General features: G+C 38.1%; 1 protein-coding gene across 1 annotated transcript; it reads left to right on the forward strand.

Moving 5' to 3' along the window:
• The first annotated feature begins 522 nt into the window (after positions 1-522).
• Positions 523-13,321, forward strand: LOC136270345 (mucin-19-like). Its single transcript, XM_066067756.1, has 52 exons — positions 523-543; positions 635-694; positions 816-875; positions 1,022-1,111; positions 1,202-1,261; positions 1,382-1,441; positions 1,592-1,651; positions 1,832-1,921; positions 2,012-2,101; positions 2,398-2,457; positions 2,608-2,667; positions 2,758-2,847; positions 2,968-3,087; positions 3,330-3,389; positions 3,506-3,625; positions 3,892-3,951; positions 4,278-4,337; positions 4,458-4,517; positions 4,668-4,727; positions 4,908-5,057; positions 5,208-5,267; positions 5,504-5,593; positions 5,684-5,743; positions 5,834-5,923; positions 6,044-6,163; positions 6,406-6,465; positions 6,556-6,645; positions 6,736-6,795; positions 6,916-6,975; positions 7,126-7,185; positions 7,366-7,515; positions 7,666-7,725; positions 7,962-8,051; positions 8,142-8,201; positions 8,292-8,381; positions 8,502-8,621; positions 8,864-8,923; positions 9,014-9,103; positions 9,194-9,253; positions 9,434-9,583; positions 9,704-9,763; positions 9,914-10,063; positions 10,213-10,272; positions 10,479-10,538; positions 10,689-10,868; positions 10,959-11,048; positions 11,228-11,257; positions 11,347-11,496; positions 11,909-11,968; positions 12,059-12,178; positions 12,298-12,447; positions 13,316-13,321. Exons 1-52 carry the CDS (start codon positions 523-525, stop codon positions 13,319-13,321), a joined length of 4,287 nt encoding a protein of 1,428 aa, XP_065923828.1.
• Positions 13,322-20,512: the final 7,191 nt, after the last annotated feature.

Below are 20,512 nucleotides of genomic sequence, written 5' to 3' on the forward strand. Positions count from 1 at the left end.
AGATTTATACATTTTGGAGATGATGAAAAGAAAAGGCTGAGGGACAATCATGGTGAACATGTTCCCACATCACCAAGGCGACCTTCTGAGTCTAAGCAATCTTCACTCCCTGTAGCTGTGTACTGTTGTAGAACTGGTTCCAAAGCTGTCCAAACTGGTTCTTACCAAAGATGTCGCAGTGACCCTCAACTGTGGGTGACCATGCAGTATTTGGTGTTTTCAGTTTGGTTTTCCAATTATATAGTAATATCATATTAAATATAATCTATGCTATAGGTATGTTTCCAGTTACGGCAGCGATGTAGAAGATTCTCATGGCAACAACTTTACCCAGGAACTTCCGACTGGATGAGAGGCAATTTGAACAAATTTGTGTATCTCACTTTCAAACGTGTGCTGTGCATGTTGAGACTCAATAAACAGGTACGTAACATTCTTGGACTCAATAAGCAGGTATGTAAAATGTTGAGACTCAATAAGCAGGTATGTAACATGCTGAGACTCAATAAACAGGTAAGTAACATGCTAGGACTCAATAAACAGGTACGTAAAATTCCTGGACTCAATAAGCAGGTATGTAACATGCTGGGACTCAATAAACAGGTATGTAACATTGCTGGGACTCAATAAACAGGTACGTAACATCATGGGACTCAATAAACCGGTACGTAACATGCTGGGACTCAATAAACAGGTACAAAACATGACTGGGACTCAATAAACAGGTACGTAACATCATGGGACTCAATAAACAGGTACGTAACATGCTGGGTCTCAATAAACAGGTACGTAACATGTTGAGACTCAATAAACAGGTACGTAACATGCTGGGACTCAAGAAACAGGTACGTAACATGCTAGGACTCAATAAACAGGTACGTTACATAATGGGACTCAATAAACAGGTACGTAACATGCTGGGACTCAATAAACAGGTATGTAACATGCTGGGACTCAATAAACAAGTAACATGCTAGGACTCAATAAACAGGTACGTAACATGCTGGGACTCAATAAACAGGTTAATAACATGCTAGGACTCAATAAACAGGTACGTAACATGCTTGGACTCAATGAACAGGTAAATAACATGCTAGGACTCGATAAACAGGTATGTAACATGCTTGGACTCAATGAACAGGTAAATAACATGCTAAAACTCAATAAACAGGTAAATAACATGCTAAAACTCAATAAACAGGTACGTAACTTGCTGGGACTCAATGAACAGGTACGTAACATGCTGGGACTCAATAAACAGGTACGTAACGTGCGGGGACTCAATAAATAGGTATGTTACATGCTGGGACTCAATGAACAGGTACGTAACATGCTGGCACTCAATAAACAGGTAAATAACATACTGGGACTCAATAAACAGGTACGTAACGTGCTGGGACTTAATGAACAGGTACGTAACATGCTGGGACTCAATAAACAGGTACGTAACGTGCTGTGACTCAATAAACAGGTAAGTAACATGCCAGGACTCAATAAACAGGTACGTAACGTGTCGGGACTCAATAAACAGGTAAGTAACATGCTTGGATTCAATGAACAGGTAAGTAACATGCTGGGACTCAATAAACAGGTACGTAACATGCTGGGACTCAGTAAACAGGTTAGGTACATGCTGGGACTCAATAAACAGGTAAGTAACATGCTGGGACTCAATAAACAGGTAAGTAACATGCTCGGACTCAATAAACCGGTACGTCACATGATGGGACTCAATAAACAGGTACGTAACATGCTTGGACTCAATGAACAGGTAAATAACATGCTAGGACTCGATAAACAGGTATGTAACATGCTTGGACTCAATGAACAGGTAAATAACACGTTAAAACTCAATAAACAGGTCTGTAACATGCTGGGACTCAATAAACAGGTACGTAACGTGCTGGGACTCAATGAACAGGTACGTAACATGCTGGGTATCAATAAACAGGTACGTAACGTGCTAGGTCTCAATAAACAGGTAAGTAACATGCTGGGACTCAATAAACAGGTAAGTAACATGCTCGGACTCAATAAACCGGTACGTCACATTATGGGACTCAATAAACAGGTCTGTAACATGCTGGGACTCAATAAACAGGTAAGTAACATGCTTGGACTCTATAAACAGGTACGTAACATACTGGGACTCAATAAACAGGTACGTGACATACTGGGACTCAATGAACAGGTACGTAATATGTGGGGACTCAATAAACAGGTAAGTAACATGCTGGGACTCAATGAACAGGTACGTAATATGTGGGGACTCAATAAACATGTAAGTAACGTGCTGGGACTCAATAAACAGGTACGTAACATGCTGGGACTCAATAAACAGGTATGTAACATGCTGGGACTCAATAAACAAGTAACATGCTAGGACTCAATAAACAGGTACGTAACATGCTGGGACTCAATAAACAGGTTAATAACATGCTAGGACTCAATAAACAGGTACGTAACATGCTTGGACTCAATGAACAGGTAAATAACATGCTAGGACTCCATAAACAGGTATGTAACATGCTTGGACTCAATGAACAGGTAAATAACATGCTAAAACTCAATAAACAGGTAAATAATATGCTAAAACTCAATAAACAGGTACGTAACTTGCTGGGACTCAATGAACAGGTACATAACATGCTGGGACTCAATAAACAGGTATGTTACATGCTGGGACTCAATAAACAGGTATGTAACATGCTGGGACTCAATATACAGGTATGTAACATAATGGGACTCGATAAACAGGTACGTAACATGCTGGGACTCAATAAACAGGTATGTAACATGCTGGGACTCAATAAACAGGTAAATAACATGCTAGGACTCAGTAAACAGGTATGTAACATGCTTGGACTCAATGAACAGGTAAATAACATGCTAGGACTCGATAAACAGGTATGTAACATGCTTGGACTCAATGAACAGGTAAATAACATGTTAAAACTCAATAAACAGGTCTGTAACATGCTGGGACTCAATAAACAGGTACGTAACGTGCTGGGACTCAATGAACAGGTACGTAACATGCTGGGTATCAATAAACAGGTACGTAACGCGTTTGGTCTCAATGAACAGGTAAGTAACATGCTGGGACTCAATAAACAGGTAAGTAACATGCTTGGACTCAATAAACCGGTACGTCACATTATGGGACTCAAAAAAAACAGGTACGTAACATGCTGGGACTCAATAAACAGGTAAGTAACATGCTTGGACTCTATAAACAGGTACGTAACATACTAGGACTCAATAAACAGGTAAGTTTCATGCTGGGACCCAATGAACAGGTACGTAATATGTGGGGACTCAATAAACAGGTAAGTAACATGCTGGGACTCAAGAAACAGGTACGTAACATGCTAGGACTCAATAAACAGGTACGTTACATAATGGGACTCAATAAACAGGTACGTAACATGCTGGGACTCAATAAACAGGTATGTAACATGCTGGGACTCAATAAACAAGTAACATGCTAGGACTCAATAAACAGGTGCGTAACATGCTGGGTCTCAATGAACAGGTAAATAACACGTTAAAACTCAATAAACAGGTCTGTAACATGCTGGGACTCAAAAAACAGGTACATAACGTGCTGGGACTCAATGAACAGGTACGTAACATGCTGGGTATCAATAAACAGGTACGTAACGTGCTAGGTCTCAATAAACAGGTAAGTAACATGCTGGGACTCAATAAACAGGTAAGTAACATGCTCGGACTCAATAAACCGGTACGTCACATTATGGGACTCAATAAACAGGTCTGTAACATGCTGGGACTCAATAAACAAGTAACATGCTAGGACTCAATAAACAGGTACGTAACATGCTGGGTCTCAATAAACAGGTACGTAACATGTTGAGACTCAATAAACAGGTACGTAACATGCTGGGACTCAAGAAACAGGTACGTAACATGCTAGGACTCAATAAACAGGTACGTTACATAATGGGACTCAATAAACAGGTACGTAACATGCTGGGACTCAATAAACAGGTATGTAACATGCTGGGACTCAATAAACAAGTTACATGCTAGGACTCAATAAACAGGTACGTAACATGCTGGGACTCAATAAACAGGTTAATAACATGCTAGGACTCAATAAACAGGTACGTAACATGCTTGGACTCAATGAACAGGTAAATAACATGCTTGGACTCGATAAACAGGTATGTAACATGCTTGGACTCAATGAACAGGTAAATAACATGCTAAAACTCAATAAACAGGTAAATAACATGCTAAAACTCAATAAACAGGTACGTAACTTGCTGGGACTCAATGAACAGGTACGTAACATGCTGGGACTCAATAAACAGGTACGTAACGTGCGGGGACTCAATAAATAGGTATGTTACATGCTGGGACTCAATGAACAGGTACGTAACATGCTGGCACTCAATAAACAGGTAAATAACATACTGGGACTCAATAAACAGGTACGTAACGTGCTGGGACTTAATGAACAGGTACGTAACATGCTGGGACTCAATAAACAGGTACGTAACGTGCTGTGACTCAATAAACAGGTAAGTAACATGCCGGGACTCAATAAACAGGTACGTAACGTGTCGGGACTCAATAAACAGGTAAGTAACATGCTTGGATTCAATGAACAGGTAAGTAACATGCTGGGACTCAATAAACAGGTACGTAACATGCTGGGACTCAGTAAACAGGTTAGGTACATGCTGGGACTCAATAAACAGGTAAGTAACATGCTGGGACTCAATAAACAGGTAAGTAACATGCTCGGACTCAATAAACCGGTACGTCACATGATGGGACTCAATAAACAGGTACGTAACATGCTTGGACTCAATGAACAGGTAAATAACATGCTAGGACTCGATAAACAGGTATGTAACATGCTTGGACTCAATGAACAGGTAAATAACACGTTAAAACTCAATAAACAGGTCTGTAACATGCTGGGACTCAATAAACAGGTACGTAACGTGCTGGGACTCAATGAACAGGTACGTAACATGCTGGGTATCAATAAACAGGTACGTAACGTGCTAGGTCTCAATAAAAAGGTAAGTAACATGCTGGGACTCAATAAACAGGTAAGTAACATGCTCGGACTCAATAAACCGGTACGTCACATTATGGGACTCAATAAACAGGTCTGTAACATGCTGAGACTCAATAAACAGGTAAGTAACATGCTTGGACTCTATAAACAGGTACGTAACATACTGGGACTCAATAAACAGGTACGTGACATACTGGGACTCAATGAACAGGTACGTAATATGTGGGGACTCAATAAACAGGTAAGTAACATGCTGGGACTCAATGAACAGGTATGTAATATGTGGGGACTCAATAAACATGTAAGTAACGTGCTGGGACTCAATAAACAGGTACGTAACATGCTGGGACTCAATAAACAGGTATGTAACATGCTGGGACTCAATAAACAAGTAACATGCTAGGACTCAATAAACAGGTACGTAACATGCTGGGACTCAATAAACAGGTTAATAACATGCTAGGACTCAATAAACAGGTACGTAACATGCTTGGACTCAATGAACAGGTAAATAACATGCTAGGACTCGATAAACAGGTATGTAACATGCTTGGACTCAATGAACAGGTAAATAACATGCTAAAACTCAATAAACAGGTAAATAATATGCTAAAACTCAATAAACAGGTACGTAACTTGCTGGGACTCAATGAACAGGTACATAACATGCTGGGACTCAATAAACAGGTATGTTACATGCTGGGACTCAATAAACAGGTATGTAACATGCTGGGACTCAATATACAGGTATGTAACATAATGGGACTCGATAAACAGGTACGTAACATGCTGGGACTCAATAAACAGGTATGTAACATGCTGGGACTCAATAAACAGGTAAATAACATGCTAGGACTCAGTAAACAGGTATGTAACATGCTTGGACTCAATGAACAGGTAAATAACATGCTAGGACTCGATAAACAGGTATGTAACATGCTTGGACTCAATGAACAGGTAAATAACATGTTAAAACTGAATAAACAGGTCTGTAACATGCTGGGACTCAATAAACAGGTACGTAACGTGCTGGGACTCAATGAACAGGTACGTAACATGCTGGGTATCAATAAACAGGTACGTAACGCGTTTGGTCTCAATGAACAGGTAAGTAACATGCTGGGACTCAATAAACAGGTAAGTAACATGCTCGGACTCAATAAACCGGTACGTCACATTATGGGACTAAAAAAAAACAGGTACGTAACATGCTGGGACTCAATAAACAGGTAAGTAACATGCTTGGACTCTATAAACAGGTACGTAACATACTAGGACTCAATAAACAGGTAAGTTTCATGCTGGGACCCAATGAACAGGTACGTAATATGTGGGGACTCAATAAACAGGTAAATAACATGCTGGGACTCAAGAAACAGGTACGTAACATGCTAGGACTCAATAAACAGGTACGTTACATAATGGGACTCAATAAACAGGTACGTAACATGCTGGGACTCAATAAACAGGTATGTAACATGCTGGGACTCAATAAACAGGTTAATAACATGCTAGGACTCAATAAACAGGTACGTAACATGCTTGGACTCAATGAACAGGTAAATAACATGCTAGGACTCGATAAACAGGTATGTAACATGCTTGGACTCAATGAACAGGTAAATAACATGCTAAAACTCAATAAACAGGTAAATAACATGCTAAAACTCAATAAACAGGTACGTAACTTGCTGGGACTCAATGAACAGGTACGTAACATGCTGGGACTCAATAAACAGGTACGTAACGTGCGGGGACTCAATAAATAGGTATGTTACATGCTGGGACTCAATGAACAGGTACGTAACATGCTGGCACTCAATAAACAGGTAAATAACATACTGGGACTCAATAAACAGGTACGTAACGTGCTGGGACTTAATGAACAGGTACGTAACATGCTGGGACTCAATAAACAGGTACGTAACGTGCTGTGACTCAATAAACAGGTAAGTAACATGCCGGGACTCAATAAACAGGTACGTAACGTGTCGGGACTCAATAAACAGGTAAGTAACATGCTTGGATTCAATGAACAGGTAAGTAACATGCTGGGACTCAATAAACAGGTACGTAACATGCTGGGACTCAGTAAACAGGTTAGGTACATGCTGGGACTCAATAAACAGGTAAGTAACATGCTGGGACTCAATAAACAGGTAAGTAACATGCTCGGACTCAATAAACCGGTACGTCACATGATGGGACTCAATAAACAGGTACGTAACATGCTTGGACTCAATGAACAGGTAAATAACATGCTAGGACTCGATAAACAGGTATGTAACATGCTTGGACTCAATGAACAGGTAAATAACACGTTAAAACTCAATAAACAGGTCTGTAACATGCTGGGACTCAATAAACAGGTACGTAACGTGCTGGGACTCAATGAACAGGTACGTAACATGCTGGGTATCAATAAACAGGTACGTAACGTGCTAGGTCTCAATAAAAAGGTAAGTAACATGCTGGGACTCAATAAACAGGTAAGTAACATGCTCGGACTCAATAAACCGGTACGTCACATTATGGGACTCAATAAACAGGTCTGTAACATGCTGAGACTCAATAAACAGGTAAGTAACATGCTTGGACTCTATAAACAGGTACGTAACATACTGGGACTCAATAAACAGGTACGTGACATACTGGGACTCAATGAACAGGTACGTAATATGTGGGGACTCAATAAACAGGTAAGTAACATGCTGGGACTCAATGAACAGGTATGTAATATGTGGGGACTCAATAAACATGTAAGTAACGTGCTGGGACTCAATAAACAGGTACGTAACATGCTGGGACTCAATAAACAGGTATGTAACATGCTGGGACTCAATAAACAAGTAACATGCTAGGACTCAATAAACAGGTACGTAACATGCTGGGACTCAATAAACAGGTTAATAACATGCTAGGACTCAATAAACAGGTACGTAACATGCTTGGACTCAATGAACAGGTAAATAACATGCTAGGACTCGATAAACAGGTATGTAACATGCTTGGACTCAATGAACAGGTAAATAACATGCTAAAACTCAATAAACAGGTAAATAATATGCTAAAACTCAATAAACAGGTACGTAACTTGCTGGGACTCAATGAACAGGTACATAACATGCTGGGACTCAATAAACAGGTATGTTACATGCTGGGACTCAATAAACAGGTATGTAACATGCTGGGACTCAATATACAGGTATGTAACATAATGGGACTCGATAAACAGGTACGTAACATGCTGGGACTCAATAAACAGGTATGTAACATGCTGGGACTCAATAAACAGGTAAATAACATGCTAGGACTCAGTAAACAGGTATGTAACATGCTTGGACTCAATGAACAGGTAAATAACATGCTAGGACTCGATAAACAGGTATGTAACATGCTTGGACTCAATGAACAGGTAAATAACATGTTAAAACTCAATAAACAGGTCTGTAACATGCTGGGACTCAATAAACAGGTACGTAACGTGCTGGGACTCAATGAACAGGTACGTAACATGCTGGGTATCAATAAACAGGTACGTAACGCGTTTGGTCTCAATGAACAGGTAAGTAACATGCTGGGACTCAATAAACAGGTAAGTAACATGCTCGGACTCAATAAACCGGTACGTCACATTATGGGACTAAAAAAAAACAGGTACGTAACATGCTGGGACTCAATAAACAGGTAAGTAACATGCTTGGACTCTATAAACAGGTACGTAACATACTAGGACTCAATAAACAGGTAAGTTTCATGCTGGGACCCAATGAACAGGTACGTAATATGTGGGGACTCAATAAACAGGTAAATAACATGCTGGGACTCAAGAAACAGGTACGTAACATGCTAGGACTCAATAAACAGGTACGTTACATAATGGGACTCAATAAACAGGTACGTAACATGCTGGGACTCAATAAACAGGTATGTAACATGCTGGGACTCAATAAACAGGTTAATAACATGCTAGGACTCAATAAACAGGTACGTAACATGCTTGGACTCAATGAACAGGTAAATAACATGCTAGGACTCGATAAACAGGTATGTAACATGCTTGGACTCAATGAACAGGTAAATAACATGCTAAAACTCAATAAACAGGTAAATAACATGCTAAAACTCAATAAACAGGTACGTAACTTGCTGGGACTCAATGAACAGGTACGTAACATGCTGGGACTCAATAAACAGGTACGTAACGTGCGGGGACTCAATAAACAGGTATGTTACATGCTGGGACTCAATGAACAGGTACGTAACATGTTGGCACTCAATAAACAGGTAAATAACATGCTGGGACTCAATAAACAGGTACGTAACGTGCGGGGACTCAATAAACAGGTATGTTACATGCTGGGACTCAATGAACAGGTACGTAACATGCTGGCACTCAATAAACAGGTAAATAACATGCTGGGACTCAATAAACAGGTACGTAACGTGCTGGGACTCAATGAACAGGTACGTAACATGCTGGGACTCAATAAACAGGTACGTAACGTGAGGGGACTCAATAAACAGGTAAGTAACATGCCGGGACGCAATAAACAGGTACGTAACGTGTCGGGACTCAATAAACAGGTAAGTAACATGCTTGGATTCAATGAACAGGTAAGTAACATGCTGGGACTCAATAAACAGGTACGTAACATGCTGGGACTCAGTAAACAGGTTAGTAACATGCTGGGACTCAATAAACAGGTAAGTAACATGCTCGGACTCAATAAACCGGTACGTCACATGATGGGACTCAATAAACAGGTACGTAACATGCTTGGACTCAATGAACAGGTAAATAACATGCTAGGACTCGATAAACAGGTATGTAACATGCTTGGACTCAATGAACAGGTAAATAACACGTTAAAACTCAATAAACAGGTCTGTAACATGCTGGGACTCAATAAACAGGTACGTAACGTGCTAGGACTCAATGAACAGGTACGTAACATGCTGGGTATCAATAAACAGGTACGTAACGTGCTGGGTCTCAATAAACAGGTAAGTAACATGCTGGGACTCAATAAACAGGTAAGTAACATGCTCGGACTCAATAACCGGTACGTCACATTATGGGACTCAATAAACAGGTCTGTAACATGCTGGGACTCAATAAACAGGTAAGTAACATGCTTGGACTCTATAAACAGGTACGTAACATACTGGGACTCAATAAACAGGTACGTGACATGCTGGGACTCAATGAACAGGTACGTAATATGTGGGGACTCAATAAACAGGTAGGTAACATGCTGGGACTCAATGAACAGGTACGTAATATGTGGGGACTCAATAAACATGTAAGTAACGTGCTGGGACTCAATAAACAGGTACGTAACATGCTGGGACTCAATAAACAGGTATGTAACATGCTGGGACTCAATAAACAAGTAACATGCTAGGACTCAATAAACAGGTACGAAACATGCTGGGACTCAATAAACAGGTTAATAACATGCTAGGACTCAATAAACAGGTACGTAACATGCTTGGACTCAATGAACAGGTAAATAACATGCTAGGACTCGATAAACAGGTATGTAACATGCTTGGACTCAATGAACAGGTAAATAACATGCTAAAACTCAATAAACAGGTAAATAACATGCTAAAACTCAATAAACAGGTACGTAACTTGCTGGGACTCAATGAACAGGTGCGTAACATGCTGGGACTCAATAAACAGGTAAATAACATGCTGGGACTCAATAAACAGGTACGTAAAGTGCTGGGACTCAATGAACAGGTACGTAACATGCTGGCACTCAATAAACAGGTAAATAACATGCTGGGACTCAATAAACAGGTACGTAAAGTGCTGGGACTCAATGAACAGGTAGGTAACATGCTGGGACTCTATAAATAGGTATGTAACATGCTGGGACTCAATAAACAGGTATGGTACATGCTTGGACTCAATAAACAGGTCTGTATCATGCTGGGACTCAATGAACAGGTTGGTAACATGCTCGGACTCAATGAACAGGTACTAGCGCGCTGGGTCTCAATGAGGAGGTACGTAACATGCTGGGACTCAATAAACAGGTACACAACATGCTGGGTCTCAATGAACAGGTACGTAACATGCTGGGACTCAATAAACAGGTACGTAACATGCTACGTCTCAATGAACAGGTAAGTAACATGCTGGGTCTCAATAAACAGGTACACAACATGCTGGGTCTCAATCAACAGGTAGGTAACATGCTCAGACTCAATGAACAGGTACTAGCGTGCTGGGTCTCAATAAACAGGTAAGTAACATGCTGGGACTCAATAAACAGGTACACAACATGCTGGGTCTCAATGAACAGGTATGTAACATGCTCGGACTCAATATACAGGTAAGTAAAGTGATGGGACTCAATGAACAGGTATATAACATGCTGGGACTAAATGAACAGGTACGTAACATGCTGGGACACAGTAAACAGGTAAGTAACATGCTGAGACTCAATAAACAGATGCGTAACATGCTGGGACTCAATAAACAGGTAACATGCTTGGACTCAATAAACAGGTACGTAACATGCTGGGACTAAATAAACAGGTATGTAACATGCTGGGATTCAATAAACAGGTAAATAACATGCTTGGACTCAATAAACAGGTACGTAACGTGCTGGGACTCAATAAACAGGTACATAACATGCTAGGGCTCAATAAACAGGTACGTAACATACTGGGACTAAATAAACAGGTACAAAACATGCTAGGACTCAATAAACAGGTTTGTCACATGCTTGGACTCAATAAACAGGTATGTAACATGCTGGGACTCAATAAACAGATGCGTAACATGGTGGGACTCAATAAACAGATAACATGCTTGGACTCAATAAACAGGTACGTAACATGCTGGGACTAAATAAACCGGTATGTAACATGCTGGGATTCAATAAACAGGTAAGTAACATGCTTGGACTCAATAAACAGGTACGTAACGTGCTGGGACTCAATAAACAGGTACATAACATGCTGGGACTCAATAAACAGGTACGTAACATGCAGGGACTAAATAAACAGGTACAAAACATGCTAGGACTCAATAAACAGGTTTGTAACATGCTTAGACTCAATAAACAGGTATGTAACATGCTGGGACTCAATAAACAGGTAAGTAACATGCTGGACTCAATAAACAGGTAAGTAACATGCTTGGACTCAATAAACAGGTACGTTACGTGCTGGGACTCAATATACAGGTATGTAACATGCTGGGACTCAATAAACAGGTATGTTACATGCTGGGACTCAATGAACAGGTATGTAACGTGTTGGAACTCAATAAACAGGTAAGTAACATGCCGGGACTCAATAAACAGGTACGTAACGTGCTGGGACTCAATAAACAGGTTTGTAACATGGTGGGACTCAATGAACAGGTACGTAACATGTTGAGACTCAATAAACAGGTATGTAACATGCTGGTACTTAATGAATAGGTTGTCTTATCTGACATCTCTTCTCTAGAAAAGACATTTAAGGTGGCTCTATGCACCCCCAGTTTATTCCAATTTTCAGTAGAAGACCACAAAACAAATACTTATCAAATGTTTAAATGATGATAGTGATACTATAAGGTATTTTTAAAGAATTTTGAAATGTTTTTTCGAGTTTTTGTAAAATAATTTTTAAAAAGTTAACTATTAACAAATTGAAAGAATTTTTTTGGTCATATGATGGATATTTCCTTCAGACACATAAAAAAAAAGAATAACGCTTCATAACATTCAAAAATTTTATTATTGCAAATTGTTTAGTATATTTCCCCAAAACAATTTTTTTTAACTTCTTACTCTGTTGACAAATCATCTGAAAAAGCTGTTTGATATTTTAAGAAAATGTATTCTAATAAATGTGACATAAAAAATTGATTAAAAATCATTGCAAATAAACACAACATTTTTTTTTATATGGTATGAAAGATCCTCAGGTAGGAGTTATCATTCCTAAGTCCCAAGGCCCAAACACCTTTAGAACTTTCCAATTTCTGTGTTTGAAGAAATTTTCCTAAATTTTGTGTTGGAATGATAAATCATACATATTTCATTATAGGTCTTTATAAGTAAATATATATGTTTATAATGCAAAACTAAGTCAAATAAATAAAGGGGAAAATAAACTTATAGAATTTATGTATCCCAACCTGAGATAAATTCAAAGCCATCCTCCCATCCCCTTAAGGTGGTAAGGAACATCTGTCGATATTAATGTGGATTTAAGTACATTATGATTGAAATACTTTCACAGATTTAGAATTTTCTTTTACAATATTTAACCAAAAAAATATGTTTTTAAAAAATGTGGAAAGGGTAAAAATTTGAAAATTCCCAGCGAGATTCGAACTCATGTCATACAGGTTCGCAATGAACCCTATATCCCTCTGCGCTACGATGTAAAATGAAAATAATAATGCGTACTACGTCATCAAAAAGTGGTGTATATAGCCACCTTAAGAATTGAAGCATTTAATCATTGAATGCTCATTTTGGGATATTGTTGGTCCTTTAACACACCTGGCCCTGAGGACAAATTAATATCGTGGATATGTGGGTTTGTCTGCACAACCTGGTGTGTTACTGGATTGATGATATCCAAAAATAAGCATTCAATGCTTACATTTATATTTGTATTCATTTTAAATTTTATTAAGGTCTTCCGTTGGAAACGGAAGACCTTATTGTTTTTGCTTTGTTTCTTTTCCTCTATTATTATTAAGGTCTTCCGTTTCCAACGGAAGACCTTATTGTTATTGCTTTGTTTCTTTTCCTCTATTATTAAGGTCTTCCGTTTCCAACGGAAGACCTTATTGTTATTGCTTTGTTTCTTTTCCTCTATTATTAAGGTCTTCCGTTTCCAACGGAAGACCTTATTGTTATTGCTTTGTTTCTTTTCCTCTATTATTATTATTCTTTTTTTTTCTCCCACGTTTTCTCAAAAACGCTTCAGCCGATTTTAATAAAACTTTCAGATCTTGTTTATGACAAAATTTGTAAGAAAAGTACATGGGATTTTTTTGGTCGTCACTTCCGGTCCCGAGATATTAAAGATTTCATGTTACTGCTTGTTCACGAGTTTTCTCCAAAAGTATTTAAGATAGAATTTTTAAATTTTCAGGGATGATAGAAAGTGTCCAGCCGCAGTGTACTACGCATATCCGAACGTCCGCCGTCACTTCCGGTAGTCACCGGAAGGAAATGAAAAACCTTAATTTTTTCAATTTTTTGGATTTGCAATTTTTTTATTATTTCATTCGATAGAGACGCCCTCAAAACTTCTAAATATGAAATTTGTTTTAAAATCGATCCACACATTCTTGAGATTTTGGGCCCAAAAATTCTGAAGCGAAGGTCCGCGTAGCTCAGTCGTTATAGTGTTGGACTTGTGCCCAGACGACCCGGGTTCAGTCCCTGAGTGCCGAATGTTTTTTCTCTCTTATTTGTGTTTTGATTAATGATTTCGTCTTTAAAATGATGGATTTGAATGTTTTTCGTTTTATTTTTGTCATAATTAAAAATAATAGCGGCTTTTTTCAGTACAAATATGGAGCTCTTTTCTGTCAACAGCTCTCTAAATTTAGACGCTCGTCGCATTGCCGGTATGATGGTTTTTTCTTAATTTTGTTTTGTTTAACGATTTTATCTTTAAAATGATGGATTTTAATGTTTTCCGTTTTATATTTATTATATATAGAAATAATAGCGGCTTTTTTAATTACAAATAGATAGCTTGTTTCTGTCATCAGTTCGCTAAATTCAAACGCTCGTCGCATCGCAGACATCAAAGACGTGCCGCCAAAGTACCCCTGCAGTACGCTGGGTCGCTTTGCCGGCATCAAAGAAATGCCGCCATCTCAATGACACACACAATATTTAGCAATGCACCCACGTTTAAATAAGTATTCAACATTACCTTAAAAGGAGGACTGATTAGTATTTATTCACATATATAGATACACGCATGCATGTATATAAATGTGTTTATTGACATACGTTGCTAATATACTGATTCCTTAAACACTATAAAAAAAATCTCTCTCTCTCTCTCTCTCTCTCTCTCTCAAAGTACTAATGTTTTAGCATTTGAATAAGAACTAGTACAGGTAACATGCATTAAATTGGATAGAGGCTAAATGTACTTTGGCGTCTAAAAATTATACATGTATTTATTTCAAGTTACGGGATAATGTCTATGGATTCAAATAATTTGAAATTCATTGTTTAATGATTGTCTTCATACTGATTGGAAGTCAACGCTAAAAAGTCATTTTTATTAAAGATGGTGGACTTTTTCCTTTTTTTGTGCATGTCTATATACTGATACAAATCTGTTGCCTGTCTGGGATTAAGAAAAACCTCCAAAGTTTATACACGTAACTATACAAACGAACGGGTGACTGCGACAAGGTTTGAAAACTGACCAGCAGTTTATGAGTGTTTGAGCCTAAGATAAACAGATGTTAAAATAACAATAGTTACATCGTTCAAACAACGCTTATACATTGTTCTAACATATGTATTTTGTTTAGAAATTGTGTTATTTGTGATATTAAGAATTTAATATTCTACGTTTAATATAGAAGTCACCAACCGACACCCCCCCCCCCCCATTCATAAAATCATTAAGTTTTTCTGGCCCGATTTTCCTTGATCTTTGATCTTGGGCCTTTAATTTCAACTAAGTACCATTCTAGATTACTGTACTAATTACCAGACCAATTCGTTCATTATTAACAGAGTTATGAAGTTTTTGGCATTTGAGTTTCAATTGTCGTGATTGACATGTACTGCAAAAGTATCATAACTCCCAAGCCCTTCATTCAATCCTAATGAAAATTCGTGAAAATTAACCTCGGACACCATTCTCATTCTCTGCCAAATATGCAGCGAATTGAACAATCAAGACGAAATTCCTGAGATTAAACGGCGCTTATTGCCTATACTGGGAAATTAATATTACACAGTACACGCACCGACCCCCCCTCCTCCTATTCACAAAATAATTTAGTTTTTCTGGCCTGATTTTACTGGATCTTTCATCTTGAACCTTTATTTTCAACCTAGTTCATTTCTAGATTACTGTACTACATGTAATGACCGAATCCGAGATCCACACCTCAAAATTCTATTTTCGATTTATTTACGACGAAAATCAAGCTCAGGTCTTTTCACCCCCCTCCAGACACAAACACGCATCAATATTTCAAATGACCTCGCACTGTTACCAAACCTGAATAGTCAGACATCTCACACGTTGTTTTTCATCTCATACAAAAACTCAGCTCTTCTCCCGGGCGGAAACGCCCCAAATTCAAAGACAAATTCGGGAATAATTTCGCGTCAGTCATGTTTTGAGACATCTGCAAAGGCTGTGTGTTCTAATCTCGCCCGAACCAAGATTTGTTCTTTCTCTCTATTTCTTTCTTTCCTTTTTATTTAATTTTGTTACTAAAATATTCAACATAAAAGGGTTGTTGGACTAAAATTCAAGTTGAAAAACACTCTTCAATTAAGATTTAGACAAAAACAGTCTTTTATAATTAGGGTCTTCCGTCTTCAGCGGAAGACCCTTCTATTCTTATTGTTATTAGGGTCTTCCGTTTACAAAGGGTGACCCTCTTTTTTTTCTTCGGTTTCTTTTTATTACAGGTTATTAGACGTGTTATTAGGTCAAAAGACCTCTTATTTAAAATGAAATAAAATGGGGCTGGTCCTTCAAATTAGGGATCCAACGGGGTGTATAATTCTTCATCCATCGCTCTTTAATATCACATCTGCATTTCCTGATATGTTTCGTTGATGAAGATAAAAGGAAAGGTCATTTCCTCTTCTAAAAATCAGACGGAAGACCTCCTCGTTGCTCGCAACGAGATCGTGTCTAGTTAAGGTCTTCCGTTGGAAACGGAAGACCTTATTGTTATTGCTTTGTTTCTTTTCCTCTATTATTATTATTCTTTTTTAAACAATATACACAGGAAATGGCAGGTGTGAAACCCCTGAGAAACCCCTGAAAATATATTGGGTGTCAACATTGAAGTGTGTGAACTCTTAAAGTATCATTAAAAAACTATTCTTTTGATGTAATTTGTTTTTTGTTTATACTTTTGCTGAAATAAAACAATTAAAATGAAGGTAAAGTCTATCATAAGTCTATTATAGTTAATTGCGCTTAGACTTTATTGTACTACAAGTCCATACACGGCAATTTTGGGGGTAAAGTAAAGCCCTTTTCAAAAATTAAAAGTACATGAATCTTGTGTACTTAAAACGGGCCAAATGTCTTAAACGGATTTTTTTTAAACATTATTGAAAAAAAGTTATTTTTTAAACCATTTACATTGTAGTTTTTGAGAAACATATACATTGTAATAGCTGTCATTTTACATGTATGTATAAAATGATAAAAAAGACATTTCGTGAAAGGAATATCTTAAAGGCTCTAGGTCTGCACCCCCCAAAAAAACTAAAAAAAAAAAAAAAAACGTGTTTTACTTTGCTACTTATGATATTCATAAAATCAAATACGAACGAGAGTATTCGAATTTTAACGATCAGGGATTTCGGTCGCTCCCTATTTAAGAGTTCCTGACGGGGAATATTGTAGACTTGTTTAAGGGGGCTGTGTCGCTTAGGGAGTGCCAAATTCAAGCCGGTTTTCCTTGTCAAATGTACATAATAACTGATAGTAATAGAGTTTAATTCATGAAATCAAATACGAACGGGGGTATTTGAAGTATAACGATCAGTGTTTTCGGTCGCTCCCTATTTAAGAGTTCCTGACGGGGCCTATTGTAGACTTGTTCAAGGGGGCTGTGTCGCTAAGGGAGTGCCAAATTCAAGCCGGTTTTCCTTGTCAAATGTACATAATAACTGATAATAATAGAGTTTAATTCATAAAATCAAATACGAACGGGGGTATTTGAAGTATAACGATCAGTGTTTTCGGTCGCTCCCTATTAAAGAGTTCCTGACGGGGCCTATTGTAGACTTGTTTAAGGGGGCTGTGTCGCTTAGGGAGTGCCAAATTCAAGCCGGTTTTCTTTGTCAAATGTACATAATAACTGATAGTAATAGAGTTTAATTCATAAAATCAAATACGAACGGGGGTATTTGAAGTATAACGATCAGTGTTTTCGGTCGCTCCCTATTAAAGAGTTCCTGACGGGGCCTATTGTAGACGTGTTTAATTGTACATAATAACTAAAAGTAATAGAGTTTAAAGGTATTAATGATTTTTTTTCCAAAAATTGGATTTTTTGAAAGTATGACTCTTTGAAACAGAAATCGGAAATGGCAGATTTCAAGGAATTGTCGGACTCTAAACGTTAAGATTAAATTAATTTTCTTTGAAGGAAGCAGTTTGTCACAACAATGAGGATCCCCTTTTATAAAGCGTGTTCTCTGCCACATTTGTCTTATAACCATTTTCAAAATTTTTATGGTCTTATAAAAGTAAGTACAAACTTTCCATATAAAATTCTACTCTGCTTTATTACAACCTTACATGCCAAAAAAAATTAGCATCGAATTCTGTATCTTTGTTTTATCCATTTTATCTGCAACTATATATATATATATATCTATCCTCTCCATTCTCCTCTGCTGCACGCATCTCTACTGTACTGACTTCCTCTCCACGCTCCTCTGCTGCACGCATCTCCACTGCAACAACTTTTTCTCGACACTCCTCTGCTACACGCATCTCCACTGCACCGACTTCCTTTCCACGCTCCTCTGCTACACGCATCTCCACTACACTGACTTCCTCTCCACTCTCCTCTGCTTCACGCATCTCTACTGCACTGACTTCCTCTCCAAGCTCCTCTGCTTCACACATCTCCACTGCACTGACTTCCTCTCCATGCTCCTCTGCTTTACGCATCTCAAGTGCACTAACTTCTTCTCCACGCTCCTCTGCTTCACGCATCTCCACTACACTGACTTCCTCTCCACGCTCCTCTGCTGCACGCATCTCCACTGCAACAACTTTTTCTCGACACTCCTCTGCTACACGCATCAAAGAAATGCCGCCATCTCAATGACAATATGCTTAAGTTCCAATTATTTTACATGACTTAAAACTGAGGGTTGTTTATTTATATGGATTCAAATAGTTTGAAATTCATTGTTTAATGATTGTCTTCTTACTGATTGGAAGTCAACGCTAATAAGTCATTTTATTAAAGATAGTGTACTTTTTTCTTTTTTTGTGCATGTCTATATCGTGATACAAATTTGTTGTCTGTCTGGGATTAAGAAAAACCTCGTAACTATTCAAACGAACGGGTGACTGCGACAAGGTTTGAAAACTGACCACCCGTTTATGAGTGTTGGAGCCTAAGAATAAACAGATGTAAAAAAAAATCAATAGTTACATCTTTCAAACAACGCTTATACATTATTCTAACATATGTATTTTATTTAGAAATTGTGTAATATGTGATATTTAGAATTTAATATTCTTCGTTTAATACAGAAGTCACCGACCGACCCCCCCCCCCCTTCCCAATTCATAAAATCATTTAGTTTTTCTGGCCGGATTTTACTTGATCTTTCATCTTGGGCCTTTAATTTCAACTAAGTACCATTCTAGACTACTGTACTAATTACCAGACCAATTCGTTCATTATTAAGAGAGTTATGAAATTTTTGGCATTTGAGTTTCAATTATCGTGTTTGACATGTACTGTAGAAAAAAATTCTAACTCCCAAGCCCTTCACTCAATCCTAATGAAAATTTGTGAAAATGAACCTCGGACCCCATTCTTATTGTCTGTGAAATATGCAGCGGATTGAACAATTAAGACGAAATTCCTGAGATTAAACGGCGCTTATTGCCTATACGTGGAAATTAAATTTACACAGTACACCCACCGACCCCCCCCCCCCTTCCTATTCACAAAATCATTTAGTTTTTCTGGCCTGATTTTACTGGATCTTTCATCTTGAACCTTTATTTTCAACCTAGTCGAGATTACATCTACTAATGAGCAGACCTATTCGTTCATTTTCAAGAGAGATATGAATTTTTGGGCATTTGAGTTTCGATTGGCGTGCGTGACATGTACTGTAGAAAAAAATTCTAACTCCCGAGCCCCTTACTCAATCCTGATGAAATCTTGTGAAAATGTACTTCGGACCCGATTTTATTGTCTGCCAAATATGCAGAGGATTGCACAATCAAGAAGAAATTCCCGAGATCAAACGGCGAGTACAGCCTGTACAGGGACTTAAAATTCACACAGTACAAGGGATGTAAGCAGCCGCGTAATATTTCTGTTGCATGTATATTTCTTGTTTTCTGTTTAATCTGTATCTACGATAGCGTGTGAACTACTTATGAATGTTAGAACTGTGGAAATTACTGTCATCAAATTTTTACCGAATAAATTTACGTGTTACTGATTTCCTTATTTCTACATTTATAAAGATTTTATCAATCCTGCTG

The sequence above is a fragment of the Magallana gigas genome, chromosome 7 (genome assembly GCF_963853765.1).
Source record: "Magallana gigas chromosome 7, xbMagGiga1.1, whole genome shotgun sequence".
NCBI classification, from domain to species: Eukaryota; Metazoa; Mollusca; class Bivalvia; order Ostreida; family Ostreidae; genus Magallana; species Magallana gigas.

Excerpts from the sequence above, each read along its gene's own strand:
- LOC136270345 (XM_066067756.1), top strand. The coding sequence starts at position 523 with ATGCTAGGACTCAATAAACAG. Across the intron at positions 8,052-8,141 it reads TGCTAGGACTCGATAAACAG|GTACGTAACTTGCTGGGACT; the intron begins GTATGTAACATG and ends CTCAATAAACAG. Across the intron at positions 11,049-11,227 it reads TGCTCGGACTCAATGAACAG|GTACACAACATGCTGGGTCT; the intron begins GTACTAGCGCGC and ends CTCAATAAACAG.